Genomic DNA, 22,057 nt, shown 5'->3' with positions numbered 1-22,057 from the left:
CAATCTAAAATCATGTTTTCCGTTGCATGCATGAAGATTGATAGTTTCAACACCCCCATTGAATTTTTTACCTTCCCCTTGTAATGAACGTAAGGGAAATAGGATGATCAAATGATCATCCTAAGTCGCCGAAAACGACCTAGAGGGAAGAGCTACCCCAGAAACCTAAGTTCAAAGATCAAAGCGCTCAAAGAACCCCCTCACATTCCCGAGCCTGGCTAGCATAGAGGCGTCCAAGAACGTGTCAACCACTTTGATGGATCTTCGGTCTTTTCGGGCGGACCTTCACAGTCAATTTCGCCAACTTTTTAGGTTTCTGGGATAGCTCTTCCCTCTATGTCGTTTTCGGCCACTTAGGTTGATCGTTTTATCATCCTATTTCCCTTAGGTTCATTACAAATGGCGCCCAACGTAGGGACCAACATTTCCTGGATTCAGGCCAAATTTCTTATTTGCAGGTTTTCTGGATAAGGCTCACAACTTCGTTTGGTGGTATCTGATAGAGAATCAATAGATTCTCAACATTGTTCCTTGCTAGGCTCCACGTACACTTGCCTTCACATTTCTAGTTTAAGGTTTCACCCCTTTTCCCCCGGAAGCAAGTAGAGTTTCCTGCCATATCCTTGGTAGAATACCATAAGAGCTAGTCGTTTGTAGTGTTTGTCTTTGAGACTTCTCGTAGGATCTGGATCTACGGGCCTTTGCGGCTATATGATGAAGGTATTGCTATCCGAGCTTCTGAGAAGTGTCCTTCCTACCTTTATGTAAAACGGCTATCTCTTCGTTTCAGAATTTGAAAAACTAAATATTCTTTCTTCTTCGTAGGGATGAAGTGATCAAGAGTGGAAGTGAAGTGAGATGAATCCTTGATGGAATACGGAGGTAGTCGGCTATATGCTGTACCTTTACGTCCTCAATGATTCATCTTCACTTTGTTCTCTGACTTCAGACGAGGAAGATTGGATTCTTGCGATCCCTTTTGTTTGTTTTTTTTTATTTAATATTCTGCGATGGAGAGCAACTCGATTGTTGATTTTTCGTTAACAAGCACCGTGTGTGGAGAATTTTTCCATTATTTTTCTTTGACATCAGAAGTATGTCTCATCGACGAGATCACGGGTCTCGCGACCTTTATCGTCTTCCTTCCACGCTACCTACAGGTCAATGGAGCTCCGCTGAGCTTGATCTGTCAGCACGCCGTGACGACTGACGGTGGCATGAGTCTGCGAGGAGGGATCCTGTGGGTTGGGTTGATCCTTCCACGCGGGATGCTAGGGCTACGGATGCATATACCGCTTCACGGGTTAAAGGATTGGTTCGAGCGCAATTTTCTGCGCTTCGAAACATGGACGCAAACACGCACTCAGTGCATCAGGCAGCTCAACATCAGCCTGGTTCAACTCGTGCAGTACATTTTGAAGACAGACGTGATGATGGACTGAATGGAGACAATTTTTACAGACATGATGATAGACATAATGGAAATTTTTTAGAACGAATCAACCGAGCACTTTGGTGGAGCTTCAGTCTTTGCGGTCGAACCTTCACGGTCAGTTTCGTCAACTTTTTAGGCTCTAGGTCATTTTCGGCCACTCAGGATGATCGTTTGATCATCCCATTCCTTTAGGTTCATTAAGACCAATATTTGGACCAATGCTGAACATATTGTGCAGTATGCAATTAAAGACCTCACTGCCTCCTCTAAAGGCAAATTAATGTCAAAGTTAGCACTCATATTACAGCCAACAACAAATTTTCGGTGTCTAGAAGGGCGACCAACACTGGAACGCACACACAAGAACCTTTAGTTAAACTCTCAGGACCTACTCTTCCAAGGTACACTTTAGAATAAAACTGGTATTGTCATTGTCTTCGAACGGCATAACCGTGGATTCTGGAGTACCGATAAGAATAGAAAAATGAGTAAAAATAGGCTGTATATTAATTTGCAGTTGCTGCACTGCAACAAATTATAAGATAGAGGCAACAGAGGCTAGCGAAGAAGACCCTGAACTATAATCCTTGGATAATAGCGATTTCAATGAATGGTCTGAAAATGGGTCAGTTCAAAAACAAATGAAAAGTCCGCATTCCTTCTTATCCGAATATTGTACTCGCTAATACTGGAAATACCAACACCACATACACAGTCATTATCAGGCCGCAATCTCTGAGCACTCTGCAATAATAAATCGCATCAGGATGGATGGGCAGTCAATAAACTTCACGAGATGTTCAGAAACCTCTTATGCATAATACGATGCTGAAAGAAAACGTAAATGATAGGACTTCAAAAATATATTTTGAACGTCATTTCAAGCTACATTGACTCCCAAAAACGAGTGCCAAAATTTCTGGTGATACTCTGCGATCGAGGAATACCACAAAACTTAAAAAAACATGAGCCAACGAAACCGATTTGGATACGATACGACAATGCAATGCAAGGAGGTTATTGTAAATGATGAGATTGGGACCTCTGGGTGGCCATACAAAGTAGTAGTGTCAAAATTCAAGGGCAAACGTTCCTCACTGACTAGTTGCCCTAACTTCTACAGAAAATAGTAACAAATAATTTCCCGTAAAATCTTAGAGATTAGCCTTCTCACTATTCAGGTAGATGCCATACAAATTTCAATGTTGGTGTGGAAGTGTTTCGTTGAAGCTGGGATGAAAAAACCCGAAAATAGAGTTCCTGAACTGGATAGCATTGCGAACCAACGCAGCAGTCAAGGTAGCACCAAATGTGTTCGTCCAGTAGAAGGAGTTTTCTTCACACAGTAGAAGAAGCGGAAATTGGTATCCATTTTCAATCCGAACAAACCCTTGGGTGAGGCTTCGTTTGACAGCTCGACATACCTTTTAAATAATACCGGCAAAGTATTCAGACAAATAATATATAACAGATTATACCCGATTGGCGAAAAGAAAATTGAGATCTCTGAGAATCAGTTCAGATTTAGAAAGACGAGGTCTACGACAGATGTCATCGACTTGATAATTAACAAGATATGTTCGAAGAGGATAAATATTGGTCAATGATAATATTCGATGTAAGAAATGCCTTAAATCCCGCAAAATGAAACAAAGTACTCGAAATGAGCAAACCAGTACCTATCATTATCTAATTTCTAATCGAGAGGATAATATCCCCGCTGCCATTCGCACGACGGCGCGATGGTTGAGGGGGTAGAGCGTCAGCCTCCCTATCTCGCTGCTTTGGATTCGAATTCCAGTCATCAAGGGTGTCTGTGTCCGTCTTGTGTTTGTCTCGCTGCTGTGAGCGTAACACTTGCACAGCATTACGTGTGATGATAGTAAAAATGAAGCACAATCTACCCCACCAAGAAGTGAACAGGAAACACTATTCAGGTGAAGAATCGGATAACATACCCTACAATAGGACCAATTTACTACATTATGTTCTGTTTTAAGAATTCTAGTCTATTAATCACACAAAATAGGACGGTGGTAGCACTAATTAACCAGCGGAAAAAAGGCACATACGTAAAAATTAAAGTTGGTGAATAAACCATCGGCCCTAGGAGTAATGATCAAACCACATTCGGAGTGTACAACAGTCAAGACATATAATATCGGAGCAATGGTCGCAAAAATGCTACCCAAGGCCGGGTCGCTACCTTCTTATTTCAGGGACCATAAGCTCGCTCCTGCTATATGCAGCTCCAGCATGCAAAATCTCACTGGAAAGGAAACGAACAAAAGAAAAATGGGAGCTGGACGTCCCCTAAGACCACTTCGAACATGATGCGATTACTGAGTCATATTGGAATTCGAACAATGGCATGACGAAGATGCAACAATCTACTGCAATTTTCGAACGGACATCATGTCGGGGTCATCAATAATCCATTTATCGATTTGGTTAGATAATTCGCTCCGATGATATGGGTCAAAAACACAAAGCTGATAACACCAATCCATAAGAAACTTAGTAAGGGATCAGGCGAAAAAGGAGCAACATAATACCGCATGGCAGGCTCACGGGGGGAGAAAGGAGAGACTGGCTCAAGATACCTAATCGTCGAAAGCGATATTTAGAGCAAACTGTTTGAAGGGTACTAAGCAAAGTTTAGCAATCTGAAAAGCGCTCCCAAGTACAACTATTATTTAAGTTAAGCCTAAATTGCTAGCAAAATCCTCACTCTATCGTAAGGATCAAAACAATCGATCAAACTGCCAAAATTTCAACAGGATTGTACCATATGAGGTAACGTCAGTGTGGGATCCAGAAGTTCACCATCTCACCTAACAATACCTTCTCGATACTGCTGAAGTTTTCCTCAATCTTTAGCAAGTGTCAATTTTTGTTTATGCACTAGCAAACGATTTTATGGTGATACCCTCACGAAGAAATGATGTGAATATTACTAACCAGAATTCAAGTAAAATGGTCGGTGAGAACGGGGTCAATATTGTAATCAACTGACAATTCACTGTCAAAAATTTTGTATTAATCCAATGTGGTCCAAAATAAGCTATCTTTCCCTTGAAACTGAGCAAACTAAAGAAGGAGGAGTCTACGAGTATAATTTATAAAAAATTTCGTACTCACCGAACTGACTTCTCATCCACGGATATAGAGGTGAAGGCATTGACGATTGCGTATTTTGGTTATTGGCGGGCGGTTGTTGCTGTTGGTGCATTTGCGGAGGTTGTTGATGCATCATTGTTTGAGGTGGTCCACCTACAGGTGGTCCGCCACCAGTTTGTGTATACATTCCCATATGCTGAGGATTTTGATGCACCTATTCAACGAGAATTAAGAAACAATCACGAAACAGTTCATCTAGATCAACTTCAATGTTTCAATACCTCTTGCATTACCTGCCCCTGCTGATGTGCCATATGATGAGGTATTGTCATTTGAGCGTTCATATGATGTCCACCCATTTGCTCGAGTGGCGGTGAACCACCTTCAGGTCCCATTCCAACTGTAACGGCGGCTTGCAGTTTGCAACTAGCAAAAATGGGTTGTTGTTGATGTTGATGCTGAGGCTGTGTACCCAGCTGTGCTCCATTGGGTTGGGTCTGAGGCATACCTCCATTCACCTGACTCGACGGGCTATCTGATCTTGTGTATCCCTGATGTTCCATGGACTGATTATAGTAGCCCATCCGATCGTAGGGTGGAAACCTCGGATAGGGCATATTCCCCTGATGATTTGGATTCTGACTGTAGGGGTGGATTTGTTGACTTCCATCGAAGTCACTCACCCCACACCCTCCTGGGTAGTGGGGATGCATTTCACCGTAGTTTGGGAAGTGTACCATGCTTTCGCAATTATTTGTACTCATTGTCATATTTAAATTGTTAAATTATTGAGTATTTGCTTTTTTTTTTAGTAGCTTACAAACGTCCTTTGCTCTCTTACAGCTAGTAGTAGAGTTAATCAATTTCTTCGCTTAATCTTTAAGTACGTAGTCTGAGGTATCAACGAAGTTTTAAGTGATCAAATAAAAAATCTACCGATCACTCCTTACAAGTACGTCGTATAATAAAAATATCCTTATTTACTTATGTAAACCGTATCCTTGAAGAGTGACTGACTCGTTTCTAGTTAATTTAATTAATGGTAACCTGGAAAGAGAAGAAAAGAGAAATATTTAAAAATATTCAACTATCAGAAAGTGGCAAGTCATAATTTTATTATTCAAGGATAGAGGGTTTACCGTATTTCTTACATTTCAAAACGATTTTCCAATAAATAAACTCAGCACAATTTTCAAATTAAATTTCGATTATAACTACTTTCCCCGAACAGCTATTTTATATCTGCCAAATACACATTTTTGCAGTTAAAACGGGTATGCGGTCTTCTCAAAACCAAGGGAAAAACTGAGAGACCATATTCTGCATTACGAAATGTCAACCACTGATATTCCATCTAGAAAGCGAGCGAAACTCCTTGTCACTATGTAAAATTAATAGCAAAAAATATCTCAAAAAAAAAAAAATAAAAATCTTAAAACTCAAAACTGTATGGATCTGATCCGCCCCCTTTGACCCCTTGCAAATGACATGCTCTTGTTGCCGCTGTCATCTTTTTGATGATTGTCCCACATTTCCCCGATCATTTGAAGAAACATCTTCGAAATATACAAAGTAATTAATGAGAAAGTAAAAGGTTCATTAAAGACAAGATAAAACATTTGGTATGGTCGCCTACCAGCAAGTCAGTATGGCTGCGTTCAGGGACATTTGGAAGAACTTCAGTAGAGCCAAGAGGCCACAGAAGAGAACGTAATTTAATATCTACGTTCTAACATCTTTTGTGCAATATCTTATGTAATTAAAAATCCAACCTGCATTTCAGAATTTTAATTTAAAGATTTTTCTTTAATTTAAATGTGCATAATCCGGGTAAAACCAATTTAACATCGTTTGCTCAAATTCGAGCCTCGATTTTATGATTTACTTTAATTCTTTCACTACAATAGCCCGCGTGAAATGGTTTCTAATCTATCTATTGTCCATATGTATCTGACCGCCAAATTTATTACATAATAAAATATCTGCAACGGATATTACTCAACGCCTAATAATATGCAAGAAAACTTGAAAGTGTTATCCAATTTTTTCTTTCAGGAATGACCAAATTTATCGATGTTTGAACTTTCCATCACGGGCTGAAAAACTCTAGGATTAAAGTACTCTGTATAAGCTCATTTGAACCTCATATCCTTGCATGCTGTGTAAATATGATCGGATGCAAAATTGAAGCCTACTAAAGGAAGGAGGTGGCTTAGATAAGTTGATTTAGAACAAGATTTCCAATGATAAATAAGACGATCATCTCTTAAACCAAAAACCTGTCGTCCTCAGAAGGATCTTAAGCTCAATAAAGGAAGGTGGCATATAGCAAATCCTTGTAGCTACAATAAAGAGTTTTAGCTTTTATAAGACGAATCAAAAACCACCTCTTCTTCTTTTTCTTCAGTCTTTATCCCGTTCACAAGCGGAGACGGCTCATAGTGATCGGTTTCGCCATTTGGCTCTATCAAATGCCTGATCTGGATGCAATCTCGAGACTTTTAAATATCCATCCAGCTTATCAGGCCACCGTTGTTTCGGCCGGCCTTGTGGTCGTTTACTATCGACTTCGATGTTCAGACCAATCTTGGTAAGTGAATTCTCGTTAGCGCGAATTGCGTGACCATACCATCGAAGACGCCTCTCTCGCAATTTTTCCACGATCAGTGCAACCCCATAATGATCGCGCATATCCTCATTTTGGATGTGATCTAAACGTGTCACGCCACTAGTCCAACCCAACATCTTCGTCTCCATTACCGCAAGACGCCGTTCATCATCTTTTAGAATCGGCTAACACTCAGAACCATAGGGAGCGACCGGACAGATGACATTGCGGTAAATTTTAGATTTTAGATGTTCGTTGATACGTCGATACGTCGAACACCAGTTGTGGAACGCCACTTCACCCAGGTTGCGTTAATACGTGAAGCAGTTTCATAATGCAGTTCTCCATTGGCTGATAGCGTTGACCCGCGGTATTTAAGTCGCTCAGTTCTGAGCAGATCACTGCCGCTGACAGTGATTGTGCCTGTTTCGTGGGTCAGTGATTATGCCTGTTTCATGGGGATCGGTCGTCAAAAATTCAGTTTGCATGTATTGCATGAAGCGATCATTCCATTTTCAGACAAGTTGCTCGAGATAATTTTTGCTATTAGATGCTAGGAAAATACACAAGGAAGATGCTGTTCTTCCTTCCTGAATAACCCGATTAAAGAATTCACTGAGTCACAGCTTTTCAGAGCTCAGGGGCGATGTCGTCAGGTCCTGTTGCTTTCCCCAATTTCATTCGTTCTATTGTCTCCTCGACTTCAGTTGCGCTGGTAGGTGGAACTGCTCGAAATGTCGGCAATAATTGTGAAAGAGGAAGATGAGCAAATTCTTCGATTGAAATCTGCTCGAAGTATTTTCGTGATCTATCTGTTGTAGCTCGACAGTTGGGAAGCAAAGTACCGTTTTGGCCATTAATGCAACAGAAGTGTTCCTTTTCCAACTCTGCAGTCTTCTGCTTCTTCTGCTTCATTCTGCCTTTAGGGTACAGCCTCTCCATTTCTTCGCGTTCTTCTTGCCCGTGCTTCCCTCAGGAGTTTGGTTTGTATCTGCACAATTGTGTGGATGACCGAAGTCCAGTTTGTCACCGACTAGAGCACTGACTTGACTACCAGGGCCTCACTCAGACTTCTTCTCTCCTGCCAGAATCTCGGGCACTCAAACAGACATGCTCCAGGTCCTCTGGGGTCCCACGACATCTGTAACCGTTCGGGGAACCATCCACACCGATACGATGCAGATGCATGCGGTAGCAACCACCGTGTCCAGTGAGGTGATAGTTCACCTCCCCGTGTCGTCGGTCAAGCCATTCCTTACTATCACTACTACTACTCTCGCTAATAGGTCAATAGGGACCATCCCTGCACATCTGCTTGACAACAAGGTCTTCGATAGTTTCCTGCTCCTAACGAGTGAGTATTTGCTCGCGAAACATTTTTGGCAGTATGGCCAGTCGAATGCCCTTGACGGTGCCAACATAACTAACGGCGGGCTTCCTGATTCCTGCCTTCATCCCAGACCTGCCCGGGTTTTCCTCCTCCTTGGGTTCAGATTCGGTTTTTTGGGAGCATTGCCTTCATGCGGGCTAATCTCTGATGCTCCCTGCTTTCTTGACTGCGATAAAGATGGCTTAGGTCTTAGGCCTCTTCAAGTTTCAATAGGGTCATCTCGTACAGGGTGTGGCTATCACCACTCACTAACGGTCTGGGTAGACGAGAGACTTGGCCCCTGGAAAGCCACACATCGCCCTAGAGGAGTGACAGCTCACCCTCAAAGAGAGATAGGTTGGCCCGAGGGAGCTATATTCCACGTCAGTCTATCCTGCAGTGCACTTCTTGACCACTTATTATATTTTATCATCATATTATTAACGAGTCGGAGTAATATCCCTCATCAAACCCACCTCTTGGCGGTCTTTATGGCCGACTTGTACTTCTTCAAGCAGTTCGTGTATGCTGCCAATATTTATGCCTCTATCAGATGTTGAAGATTTCCCTGATCAGCTTCCTTAGGCTGGACAGATTCATTCGACCACGTGACCACTTTAAAGGCAGCATCGAATGCTTTGTCCAAAGCCCTGACCGGAGAGTTTGTTATTAATTACTTTACCAATCTTTCTCCAGTCATTCCTCTTGGGGTCTCTGAAGGTTTTGGAAACCTTTGCGGCGAGATCTAAACTGGAAAGTATCCAACAGTGATCTAAAAAGGAGTTTTTCAAAAGATTCCCCCACCGGGTGACAGCGATTGCTTTCTTTGCTTCTCGGTGGCCATTCTTATAAATTCACCAATTGGCCAGTGTTTTATCGTCAAAAAATTTGTGGTAGTGAGCGTTTGTTTCTTCTCACGGACCTTCATTTCAACATCGTCATTCCAAAGCCAAGTATTTCGGCTAATGTACGGTTAACCCGGCTTGGTGACCTCGAGGTTTGCAGAGGCCGCTTTGTGGATCGTGTCTTCCATTGAGTTGCACGATTCTTCCACATTCGTAATGGTCGTTAATCGCATAAGTGAGATCATTTCTTCTTTCTTCTCTTGAAATCGCCACCATTTAATGCGCAGCGGGCCAGTGCGCTCCTCATGCTGTTTTATCGGTGGCTTAATTCGCAGGACGGCAATGAAAGGCCGATGTTGAGGTGCAATAGTCTCAATCAGTGACAGTGGTAAAATGTCGGCGTCTTATAAGAATATAGTCGATTTGCGTTTTACTGCTCCCACTATAAAGTGTGGGAAGATAAGACAATCGTTTGATGAACCATGTATCCATAAGTACACGGTCATGGCTGTCCGCAAAATCGATTATACGCTCGCCACCCTCATTGCGCGCTCTGAACCCCTTTCCCCCATGGCACCTGTTACCATCCCCTTTTTCACCCACATAACCAAATGTCTACAGGTCCAGCAGGTCAAGCAGAGCGGATGAACGGCAGAAGAATTCCTGAATGAGAACTGGAACAGAAGGAAGGATTAAATTGGCCAATGGACACCACATGCTAATCGTCTTTACCAGTTAAAGGGTGTGGTTGCTAGACCGAAAAAAATGTAGGCAAACACTTCAAGATCAAGGACCGACTTCGCAATAAAACACTCTAGAGCAGGATAATCTGGCGTAAATGGACGTGCTTAATTATTCGGAGCACGATCAACGTCCAGATATTTTCTTTTGAGTTGGCATAAGGTAACTCAGACTATTCTATTGATCTCGTGTTCCTCTTTCTATTCTTCACAGATTCCTAACCTAATCTCTCTGCTTTCACAATACAACTTTTCAGTAAACTAAATTTTTATACTTGTACCATCAGTTGTACGTCCGAGATTTCGGTAAAGGGAATTAATCCACCAAAGCCTTGTGCCAAGAGGTTTCGACATATGTGGATCTTTCCATGATCAGAGTCAAAACCATCTTGATGACCTTCATCCTCTGGTGCCTTGGCCTCTCGTTCTTTCATTGTTCATATTGTCTATATATATGCTGGTGCAATTTGATGACCAAAACCCTTTTCGCGTCAAAGTACTTTCCTGTCTTAATGGCTATTGATTCATTTCGGGGCTGTTGGAGATTTGATCAATCGTTTTTTTGTCACATAACAATGACGTTCAAAGAAACATTTGTCATGATCAACCTATCTGCAATATGAAGGGAAGGAACAGAATGCTTTGTGTGAGTTTTTTCTATTCCAACGTTTGTATTTCGATAAGAAAGTCGCTAGCTGTTAACTGAGGGGCTATATCTGCCAAGCCAGGATACACCGATATAGCTCTGCATTCATAAATGTCAGAAATTTGCTTCATAATATTTCCGCGATGCATATTAAACAAGAGTTGATGAAAGCGTCGTACCCTTAAATGTGTGTTTCCACAGAACAACATAGAAGAAACCCTACTGTTAAGTAGCTTCAACTGAATATTTGTGTTGGGGTTACTGTATTCCCAAATTTTAGACACCCCAGCGTTGCTATCTTCAATGCTATTTAGCTATGTCTCGTAGTAAACCAAGTTTGTTGTACTCAAGGGGGAAAGGTTGTTATCATTTTCAATTACAAAAAAGAATTTCCACAACTGGTGTCCTTTGTGATCGACGTATCAACGAACGTCTCAAATCTAAAATTTACCGCAATGTCGTCCGTCCAGTCGCTCTCTATGGTTCTGAGTGTTGGCCGACCATAAAAGACAATGAACGGCGTCTTGCGGTAATGAAGATGAAGATGCTACGTTGGACTAGTGGCATCACACGTTTAGATCACATCCAAAATGAGGATATGTGCGATCGTTATGGGGTTGCACCGATCGTGGAAAAGTTGCGAGAGAGGCGTCTTCGATGGTATGGTCACGCAATTCGTGCAAACGAGAATTTGCCAAGATTGGTCTGAACATCGAAGTCGATGGTAAACGACCAAAAGGCAGACCTAAGCAACGGTGGCTTGATACGCTGGATAGGGATTTGAAAGCGTCGAGATTGCACCCAGATCAGGCATTCGATAGAGCCAAATGGCGAAGCCGATCACGACCAGCCGACCCCGCTTGTGAACGGGACAAAGGCTGAAGAAAAAGAAGAAGATACGAATGTATTTTGAAATACGATTCAGTTAGGAATGCCAATTTCCTTCAAGTAAAAGTCGATCATTAAACCATAAACCCCTTCAGAGTGCGTGCTCCGAAAGCAAGTAAGGAATGTCCATCTGAATCCATTAACAAACCACAAACATTCTTTGATTTTACCTTGGTCTACAAATATGCACATCCAAAATAATTAAATGCATGACTGCCAAACATTGCTTTCAATAACAACATGAATTTGCAAATCTGTCATCCTTTCAAATCACAGTGATAGTCTCTCCTGTACATGGCTTCGTAGCACATCCGTTCCCACCACCCCAAATAGGACGGAAATCCATCCTCCCTTACTAGGCCGAACAAAGACTTATTCTCTGACAACAAAGAAAACTCAATAGCAAATCCGTTCCGTTATCATGTCCTTGTCTATGGCTGAAGCAAGCCAGCAACGCTATAGCACAAACTTGCCAGCAAACCAAAATACATCGCCTGTCGGATTGAATTCCTGCTAAATGGTGTGAATATTCACTCCTATGATTTGATTAATTCCCATTTATCTACGTTTACAAAAGACGGTGGCGGCGGGCGATAACTAAAGCAATCCCGAAACTTGTCCTCGAGTTCCTATACGATTCGATTCAATGAAGCAGCCAAACCAATATTCAACCCTGCAAGATGATAGTGTTACCAACTCCGCTCCACTCTGACAAGCTATAGCCACCTTGCTGAGTTACAACTATACCGATGGCCTAATCAGGCACATAAACACCAAACTCAGCTTACCTGTCGATTACCTGAAGGAAGATTGAGAATGATATGAATGAGTAAACCAATGGCCTTTTGTTACACCTGTGCAGATAGGCCGGAACCTCAATCCGATCTATATAGTTGACATGAAGCAAATTTGAATGGACAGACGTTCAAGATAGAGTTTAGTGTTAATTGACTGGTAACACGACATTTGAAGACTCCAGCACCCGAACCACCACAAGCAAATATTCGGTATCTTTTCTCCTTCAATCTACGTAGCGATGTCCTCAACAAGGACAACACCACCACCCAATCTAAATTGCTAAAATATTTGCAGACATGGGACGCTAACATGATAAATCCTCGTCATCACCGACGAAGAATAATAGTAGCCCCTGTCCGTGTCCAAGACCACTACCGTCTCCGCCGTATCTGCGCCACTTCTTCAAAGAATTTATTGAATTTAATTAAAGGAAGTAATGTTGCCGAAAGATAGGAAGCACATGTAGGAGACTAGGAAATCGCGTGGCCAGGTGTAAAATTAGGCCCCCAGCCAAAGGACGACAGCACCCGCCCCACATACCCTTCCTCCTTCACCGGCTTCAACACTTCATAATATTCGATGATGCGGTCTACAGTGTGAAATTGTTGTATAATAATAGTCAGTCCTCATTCAGATAAAATTCAAGGAAGTATCTAAGATGCTATTCCGCAATGGATGTTAACATCAGATGGAACCAGGATAGCTGCTTTGAATGTCTTATCACATTAACATGTGAGTGTGTGTATGCGTCTGTGGAAAAATCATTGAAGCAAAAGAGATAGCTTTGACATGATTTATTGCAGGCTGGATGCCTAAAAGGGTTGTATGTGCACTGCATTGTGCGAGGATTTGCAGCTGTTGGTGAGGCTCTTTGGGCGGAAAAGCTCTCCCGCTTTGAATATTAGTGACCTCTATTAAGGAAATGAAATTGTAATTGAATGCTGATAAGAATGAATGCTTTGGGCAACTGAATACTAAACAGGACTGAATAGGCTGGCTGTGCTCCTAGGTTATTCCGCTTAGTTATTTATCCCCAATTTTTGGAAGGAATTGATTCATTCTTGAGGGAGCGATTCGAATGGTTCACGACAAGAGAAAATGTGTGTTCCAAATTTGAAAGGGACATAAGCAGATTTAGTCTCAAGGCCTTACCTAGTTTAGCCTGTTGTCAGCTTTTTACTAATCTTCATTCACCTGGGTAAACATTCCTCCGGAAGAGTTTATGACATTTAAGTGCTGGAGATTCACAAATTTGAAAATATATGCCCGCCTGATAATAGATTTCTCGGTGTTCCAGGGTGATGCATTCATTGGCCATTGGAATAGTGAATTTCACTATACAGCAAAGCCAGCGATGTCACTATCAACCTTCCTCAAAGTGTGCTCTAGCCGCTGCTATTTTAATTTTCTAATCAAAACGTCAAAGTACCTGACCCGTATCCCGAATGTAGTTGCTCGTTTGATATCAAAGTATTATTATTTTGTTAAGGGAAAGTCGCACCGCGTCCTTGAAGAACTATTGTGCCCCTTTTACTGATTATAGTGTACCTATTGATCATAGTATCTCAAGCAGGCCTGTAACCGTTAGGAACTTTAGTATGTTCTCTACTACCAGATCTTTCTACTTTGCACAAGTGCCGGACACTGTCCCAGGATGTGTATAGAGGTTTCGTCCTCCTCCTCATAAAACCTACAGGCAGTGTCCGTAGATATCCCTAGCTTCCCAAGGTGATAGTTTAGCCGACAATGACCAGTGAGTATTCCCACTATGATTCGGAGGTTCTTTTTGGTGAGGTTTAAGCAATCCTTTGTACGCATGGGTTCGTATCCCCCAATAAGCACCCTGGACTGCTCCATCCCTGGTAGGCCTGCCCAATATAGTTCCCTCAACCGTTTCTCTTCGTTTCTTAGATTCATAGCCATGAAACCGTTTCCGATTCCACAGAAGGGTTCTGGCCCGTGTAAAGGCGTCTCTACTCCCTTCTTGGCTAGTTCATCCGCTGCCTCGTTGCCTTCCAACCCAGCATGGCCTGGAACCCAAAGTATCCAGGCCTTGTTGGACGAGCCGAGTGTATTCAGTCTCTCAAGGCATTCCCATACCAGTTTAGAGTTCACCTGGTTGGACCTAAGTGCCTTGATCGCTGCTTGGCTATCGGTGAGAATAGCTATGTTCTGCCCCCTGTAGTTCCTTTGCAGATTAAAGGAGGCACACAAAGTAACCCAGTAAAGAGTTGATGAAAGCTTGGAACTTTCGAATGATGGTGGCAGTTACCTTCCTGGACATCCCTATCGGCATAGAGAGAACATTAAATTGAAATAGCATCACTTTGGTATGGGTGTTGGGATAGTTGCGCTTCTAGATTTTAGACAAAACAGAACAGACAGACAGAACAGCGAAAGCTAGTGCAACAATTGACTGAAACAACGTTACCCGGGCATAAAACTTGTTCAACGTTCCGGTTTGAGATTTATTGTGGCTAATGTTCAATCAATTCCATGAGGTCCTAATTGCAATTTCACTTTTTCTGATTTTGGGATAGCTCTGTTTCCGTCATTCTGGTCATCCCCAACATCTACATTCATTGCACAGAAGGAACTCTCTCTCAATAAAAAAAGTAAGAAGGTGAGATGTAGTAACTACATAAAACTATTAAGTGTTATTTCTCTCAGATGTCTTTCTGGGTGTGAAGCTCTCTAGGGTTAATCTACCTATCGAAATGTTTTTCTCCTCTCACTTCAATTAGGAATTCAGAAATTGCAATATATGGTGGAGCCTTGACGTCATTGTAGCAAACAAATACATATGCCCTCAAATCGATAGGTCGAAGCATCAATGACATGTAAAGCAGCAGCTGGCCTGCATTGGAGCATGATTTCTCAATGCAAGATTCTTTGAAGGTCCTCCCAGGCAAGCAATAAAACTCCCTTGGATCACTAGATAATCAAATGAAGAAGTTACATCAAGTGGATGGGGACTTAGGATCCCGCAGATCCTAAACAACAACCTAGCTTTAGCCTTAGTCTAGCTTAGACTATAACGACTGGCATTTTAAGTCCAATATAACTCGCAACCTTGTCGTGTTTTTGCGATGATAAAAGGGAGCGTCTTTCCACCTGTTGGCACTTTCGGTCACGCTGCTCCCAGGGCAGAGGTGAGGCAGCGACTGATGAGTTGCGTCTGCCCTGGACGAAACCGTCAGTCAAATTTTTGATTTTTCGAAGAAGTTACAGTTAAATTTTCACGGATCGGATGAAAACTCTTCGAGCTCGCCAATTGCGAGAACATAGTTTTTATCTCAGCACATGCTATATAGTTGCCCTCCCACAGCCGTATTTTGCTCTCCCGGCGGTTTTCTGGTTAATGTGATCCTGCGTAGAGTGTCTTCACCATATTGAGAAGTATGTGCTTAGCACCTTTGACGCAACTTTTATGTTTTGAGTTACATAAAAAGAAATATTTTAAAGGTTGTTTTCATACAAGAACGTCATTGATAATCCAGGGACATTTTAGCCCATTTTAAGCCAATAAGAAACAAATTGATGAAAACATTATTTTCAAACTGGTACACCCGTCAAAGGCCAAAGGACATCATTCCGAATTCAAATAAACCAAAAGGCGTTGTGATCCTTCTTCTTTTTCTGGCAATGGACGGCAAAAATGTTTAACAAGACTAATGTTGTAGAAAATCTTTTTTGCACCCTTGAGAAGAGGTTCCTAAACCTGGGATAGCGGATATCGGTTCACTACTGTGCTGGCATTAAGTTTTGTCATCATCACAAACTCTGCATCTTCCTTACTTTTAGCCTGCATTCCGTGGTCTAGCCTGAATTTCGAGTTGGGTCTACTTCTTGCTACATTCATACCAGTATACTCTGTACTTTTGGTTTGAATGGCGAGCGGACTGGCGCATGAACTGCTTGGGGGTTTGAATCGCAAGTTTGACTAACTTCTAGGTTTACCCATACCAGTTTGGGAGGACGTTCTGTAACAGGCTAGCCCTTGGCTATGATTCTATGCTCGATCATACTCTCCATCTAACTCGATTTCAGGATACCAGCTGAATTAATTTGTCAAAATTTTTCTTGCAGCATGCGTGTCCATTTATTCAGAACTCGAAAGCATACCAGCACAAAATCCTTGTGTATCGAGGGTAGTGTCGACAGCATCAACTATGATCCATAATCTTGTCAGCATGAATTTCCAGCGAAGACAAGTCAAGCCAAATTCCAGATATTATAGGTATTCAGTTGCGTGCCGCTTGCACGGTAATTTGATGAATATCTTTCCGCGTTGTAATTTCCAACCCTGGAGTAGGCCCCGCAGGTTGAATTTGTCGGTATCGGCGAAACTAGCAATGATATTCATTTTGAATTCATCATATCTACTCATTCGAGGTGTTAGGTCCCTACAGAGAAAAACCGGACCCGGGGTGAAAACTATGCATGTCCCCCATTATCCTTTTTTCTTCATTGAAAGTTTTCGTCCGGACTTTCGAGAAAATCCCAGATCTGTGGGGACCCCCACCGTTTCCCTCCTCATCCCATGTCAGGGCTGGCTTTAGTGAGTGGACCACGTGAAGGTTTATTAGAATAAGAACATACGTATATTTTTAATAATATGATAATTAATAGTTTCGCAACCAACTAGAAATACTTCGCCCTGTTACATGGACTATTTCGCTTTTCAACATTGGTGTCTACAGCAACTTTACACTGACTTGGCCCCGGGAAAGGGAAGAACGAGAAATTCTTTCTATGATAGATGGAAAACATCTTACCCATATTTGAGCCCCAATGACATACTGGCAATCTCTTCATACTGACTATCTGGTTCATTTGAATGGGCATCAATGTTAGCAAGGTGAATTCAATTGTCGGAATTGTTTTTAACTGTGCCAGCCGCAAGAAGACTATAAACAGGAAGTGAAACTAGTGAAAAAAAAAAATTTGAAAAAAGCCTCCTTTTTAGACCTGTACAGTTGCGTTACCCCCTTAACCCACTTGCTTCAAATACGTTACCATCAACTAGGACCTGTAGCCTTACCTTTTGGGGCCTTGATACAAAAGGTTGTATAATAAATATGTAAAATATGATAAATTTTGCGGATGTTGTTAGAAGAGGAATTTCGACGAGCTATAAACAGCTCGAAGAACTGGAGGGTCCCTGGTTTGGACAGGTGTAGAATTTCTAGTATAAGAAATTTACCAGTATACACAGTCAGTTGGCATATTGCATAAATCAGGTCATTAGTCGGCCACAAGAATTCCCCCTTCCTCACTGCGGGAATTACCTACCTTACCCCTAAAAAGGAAACGATGCAAGTCCCCGCAGAAACAAGACGATTACCTGCCTACCAACCCTTTACAAATTCATATTGTCCATAATTAGTGGAAGAGTTACCGCGCACCTCGAGACCAACAACATTCTGTCTGAGGAGTAGAAGGGCTGCCGAGTTGGGTCAAGTGGTTGCAAAGAGCAACTCGTTATCGACTCGGTAGTTGTAGAACAAGCAACTAGAGGCCAAAGAAACCTCTTAGTTGCTATATCGGTTATGCCAAAACTTTTGACAGCGTCCCGCATACCTTATCGATTTCCTACGTCTGTATGGCATTGATCCCAAGCAAATAAAGTTTTTGGCCACAGTCATGAAAGGATGCCATACCACCTTATCAGTGCGTTCATCTGAGTCCTTTTCTTTTGATTCTTTGAGTCACCTTTAGTTTTCCATGGCACTGAACCTTCTTTTGACTACTAAATGATGCTAGAGGGCATGGTCTCGCAATCAAATATGGTCTACGAGCTAAGTGCGAGCTGACACATTTGATGTACTTAGATACTGGTACTGACGACCATCTGAGAATAATTCGGATGGAATTTGGATTAGACAAACGTCGAATCGAAGTCATCTGCAAAAGTAATCACAAGCCTTATGCCAGACATAGCATTGGTGACCTCCATATCCATGCTATGACCGAGCCAGACTTCTACAAAAACCTAGGAATTCTGTAAGAAACCCATGCTCGAGTTGGTGATCTGGAAGATGCTCTACTGTCCGAGTTCCTGTCACGTGCTGAAATCGCATCTCTCGAGGGAGAATAAAATAAGCGTGTTGAATGTATTCGCTATTCTTTCACCGGCTTATGCATTCGGAATATTGCTGTGGACGAAAACCGATCTGAAAAACGCCCAGCGGCGGATACGGACCACTATGTCCAAATTCCGAATGCATCATCCAAACTCTGCCGTGGAGCGGATAAACCTGCCTCTTGACATCGGAGGTACGGGCATAGTTGACGTGCCGACACAACATCATCCCAAAGTCAGCTCGTTACGCGCTTATTATCGAAACGGAGGGATTCATGTGTGCTATTCATGATGGCGTCGTTGCCACACGAGCTTATGAAAAGCTTATAATGGAAGAGCGGGTGGAGAAGGACTAGTGCAGAATGTGTGGGTCGGCGTTAAGAACATTAGACCATCTCATTTCTGGCTGTACTTTTATGGCACCAGTGCAATACACGAACATATGTCTGGTTTACCAATATGAGCCGCAAGCATTACTTGATAGTTCTGCATACAGTATGTATTGGAACTGGCAGGTTCTAACTGATCGCCACATTCCACACAACAAGCCTGACGTGCTGTTAGTTGACAAAACGGGGCGCTTCACGTATATTATTGATGTTGTACGTGGAGAAGAAGGTGAACTATGAGCCACGATAAATTAAAGAAATTTGGCGTTTTGAACGGGTGGTTGTACAGCCCCTGTTCATTAAATTAGGACCACAGCGACTTTTTCACATTTCTTCGAAATTTTTGTCGCTGACATTATAATATTACGGGATTTTCTAATAACGGTAATTTTATCTTATTTGGGTGACGATTGTAAGCAGTAGAAAATTATCAAGTGTCTCTAATATCGTTTTTACTTTTTTCGAAGACTCTTTTTTTCATCCAACTTCCTTTTCGCTTGTCATCCAAAATGTTCACAAATATATTTAAACTTATTTATACGACGTAAATTCCCCATTATTTGGCAGATATTTAAAAGTTTATTACCAGTCAACCACAGAAGAGTGTGTTAAAAGTGAAAAAGAGTAAGTTAAGTGAATTAAAAGAAAAGAAAGTGGTTTTAGTCGGATAAGAATAAACATTTAGAAGTGCTTTGTATTTTATATATATAAATTCGAAAATGGGTAAACGTAAAGACATTAATTCTGAAAAAATAAGTTCAATAACTTCATTATTCGAGACGAAAATGTTTAGCTTTCGAGATATCGCTAGAAGGGAGAAAGTTTCTCACCAAACTGTTAGCAGAATCAATCAGGCGAATTTGGCTAACAAAGGACAAGTCGAAAACAAACGACAAAATTGCGGTCGTAAAAGGAAAACAACGCCTCGAACGGACCGCAGAATTGTTAATCAAGCTTGCGAAAAGCGTTTTTCTTCCTTGAGGAGCTTACATCAGGATCTCCAAGAGGAAGGGATACATGTTTCGCAAATGACTTTAAGGAGAAGACATTACGAAGCCAATCTTCGGTCGAGAAGGCCTGGAAAGAAGCCTAAGCTGACCGCTGAAATGAAGAAAGCCAGGCTAGAGTTTGCAAAGCGTTATCGGCACTATTCCGTTGATGACTGGAAAAAAGTGAATAAGATATAATTTCCCTCAAAAGCATATTTTTAAAAAACAAAACATATTTTTCTCCCCATTTAGGTAGCTTTTAGCGACGAATGCAGGCTGGAAGCTGTTACAGAAAGGCTGCAGTATGTTCGCAGAAGACCATCGGAGCGATATCAGAAAGACTGCGTCGTAAGAACTATCAAACACCCTCCAGCAGCGATGATATGGTCCCTTATCTCAGCCGATGGACCAGGACCGCTATATTTTGTAGAGGGAACAATGGATGCCTGCCAATACCAGTTTTTGATTGACGACATTTTGTGCCCTCATTTTAATTACCTGCGATGCTGCCGACATTCAACAACCTTTATGCAAGATGGTGCACCTTGTCATCGTGCTAAATCTACAATTAATATGTTGAAAAAATGTGACATTCCGATTCTAGCGTGGCCTGGTAATTCCCCGGACCTCAACCCCATCGAGAACGTTTGGAGCCTATTAAAAGCTAAGGTTTACGCCTCTCCTAATTCAAGTTTAGATGTTTTAAAATTAAAGATTGCCGATTTCTGGGAAAATGACGATGAAATCAAGCAAATGATAGATCGATGCTATGAAAGTATGCCTGACAGAATAAGGGCAGTTATTGACACTAGAGGTAGTTTCACAAAGTATTAATGTTTAAGTCAGATACCTTTTGATTAAATGAATTATATATAAGATAGGGAATCTAAAAATAGCATTTTCTATTTTATCTCTATTTTCTGTAATAAGCTTTGGAAGAAAGAAAACCAAATTTCGGAAAAAAGTAGTGCGGTCCTAATTTAATGAACAGGGTCTGTAGTTCCTATAATATTGTCAGCTGCAGATATTGTACCTAAATTCCTCACGGGTTCCCTTGATGTCCTGGGGCTCTTACACAGTCTGGATCGAACCAAGCAGAACTACATGATTCTGCATACGTGCTCAACGCTGCGGGGAATTCTCAACGGATTCTCCCATTAACCTACCACCGACCTTGTCTTTAATCCAGTAAATCGAACCAACTCCATACCATGGAATTGAGTTGATATTTTGAAATCATCATTCACTCAATAAGGAACTTATTCAAAGTAAAGAAAAAAAAAACAAAAGATCAAGTTTTTTTAATTGTTGTCTCAGAAAGACAGGAATGATTATTTATTTTCCAATTTATAGGATTTTCGTGGTGCCGTATACACTTCTGCTCCCTCTAGGGCTTGCCGAGAAATGGAAACCAAAAACTATTGAACCATATAGCCTTGTTGGAGAAATATTACAGGCATAATCAGGAAAGAAACAATATATTCCTATTACCACTTTTCAATTTCCATCGATTTATTCATTGTTTGAGTTTCAAATCAATCTTTTACTCGAGAACGTCATTGTTGCTCCTTCACCACCCTCCCGCCACCTATGCATGATAGTTGGAATAAATTACGGACCCCATCCCAACAAAAATCCAAAATCTCACCCATTTCAAATGTTATGGGATTAGACGGGTGTAGTGACACCTGCCCGCAGCATGAATAACTAACCACACGCACGGAGCTACCTCACGTCACTGAACCGGTTCGACGAGGTTCAGAAATTAACTTAACTAGCTCAAATGTCGGTAGATGGCATAATACAAGTTTCAGTGAACTATTTCTCAGGTCGGGTGGGCTGGCCATAATTCATCCCACCCAGAGAAAAATGCACAAACTGGAATCCACATGGGTGGTTTAAAACGAGAAATTATTTTGAGGCGGTCATCTACACTGGCCGACTCCAGTGAGGGTACAAGCGGACTGATTAGATGAGTACAAGCGCTTCTTGTGATTCACTATGCCGCCCGAATGGGATTGGATAAAGCGCATTCGTCCATTGGTCTAGCTCTGATGTTTCGCAGCAAGCGTGACGGTTTAATTTGAAATCGCGGCTGCAACATTGATATTGGCAACAAAAGACTAATGCAACGCGAAATTTTAC

At 41.8% G+C, this 22,057-nt stretch overlaps 1 protein-coding gene across 3 annotated transcripts in view; it reads right to left on the bottom strand.

The window, feature by feature from the left end:
* The window catches only part of LOC119650958 (homeotic protein antennapedia), a 366,183-nt gene that overhangs the window by 43,729 nt on the left and 300,397 nt on the right, over positions 1 to 22,057 (bottom strand). For all 3 annotated transcript variants that reach the window (XM_038054201.1, XM_038054202.1, XM_038054203.1), the window contains 2 exons: positions 4,837 to 5,602; positions 4,577 to 4,769 (listed from right to left, as the gene is read on the bottom strand). In XM_038054201.1, coding sequence (XP_037910129.1) covers positions 4,577 to 4,769; positions 4,837 to 5,325 — 682 coding nt within the window. In that variant the 5' untranslated portion in view covers positions 5,326 to 5,602. The remainder of the gene's footprint in view (positions 1 to 4,576; positions 4,770 to 4,836; positions 5,603 to 22,057) is intronic.

The sequence above is a fragment of the Hermetia illucens genome, chromosome 3 (genome assembly GCF_905115235.1).
Source record: "Hermetia illucens chromosome 3, iHerIll2.2.curated.20191125, whole genome shotgun sequence".
Taxonomy (NCBI): Eukaryota; Metazoa; Arthropoda; class Insecta; order Diptera; family Stratiomyidae; genus Hermetia; species Hermetia illucens.
Note: the sequence above shows the minus strand (reverse complement) of the source record. Positions and strands in the feature narration are given on the sequence as shown.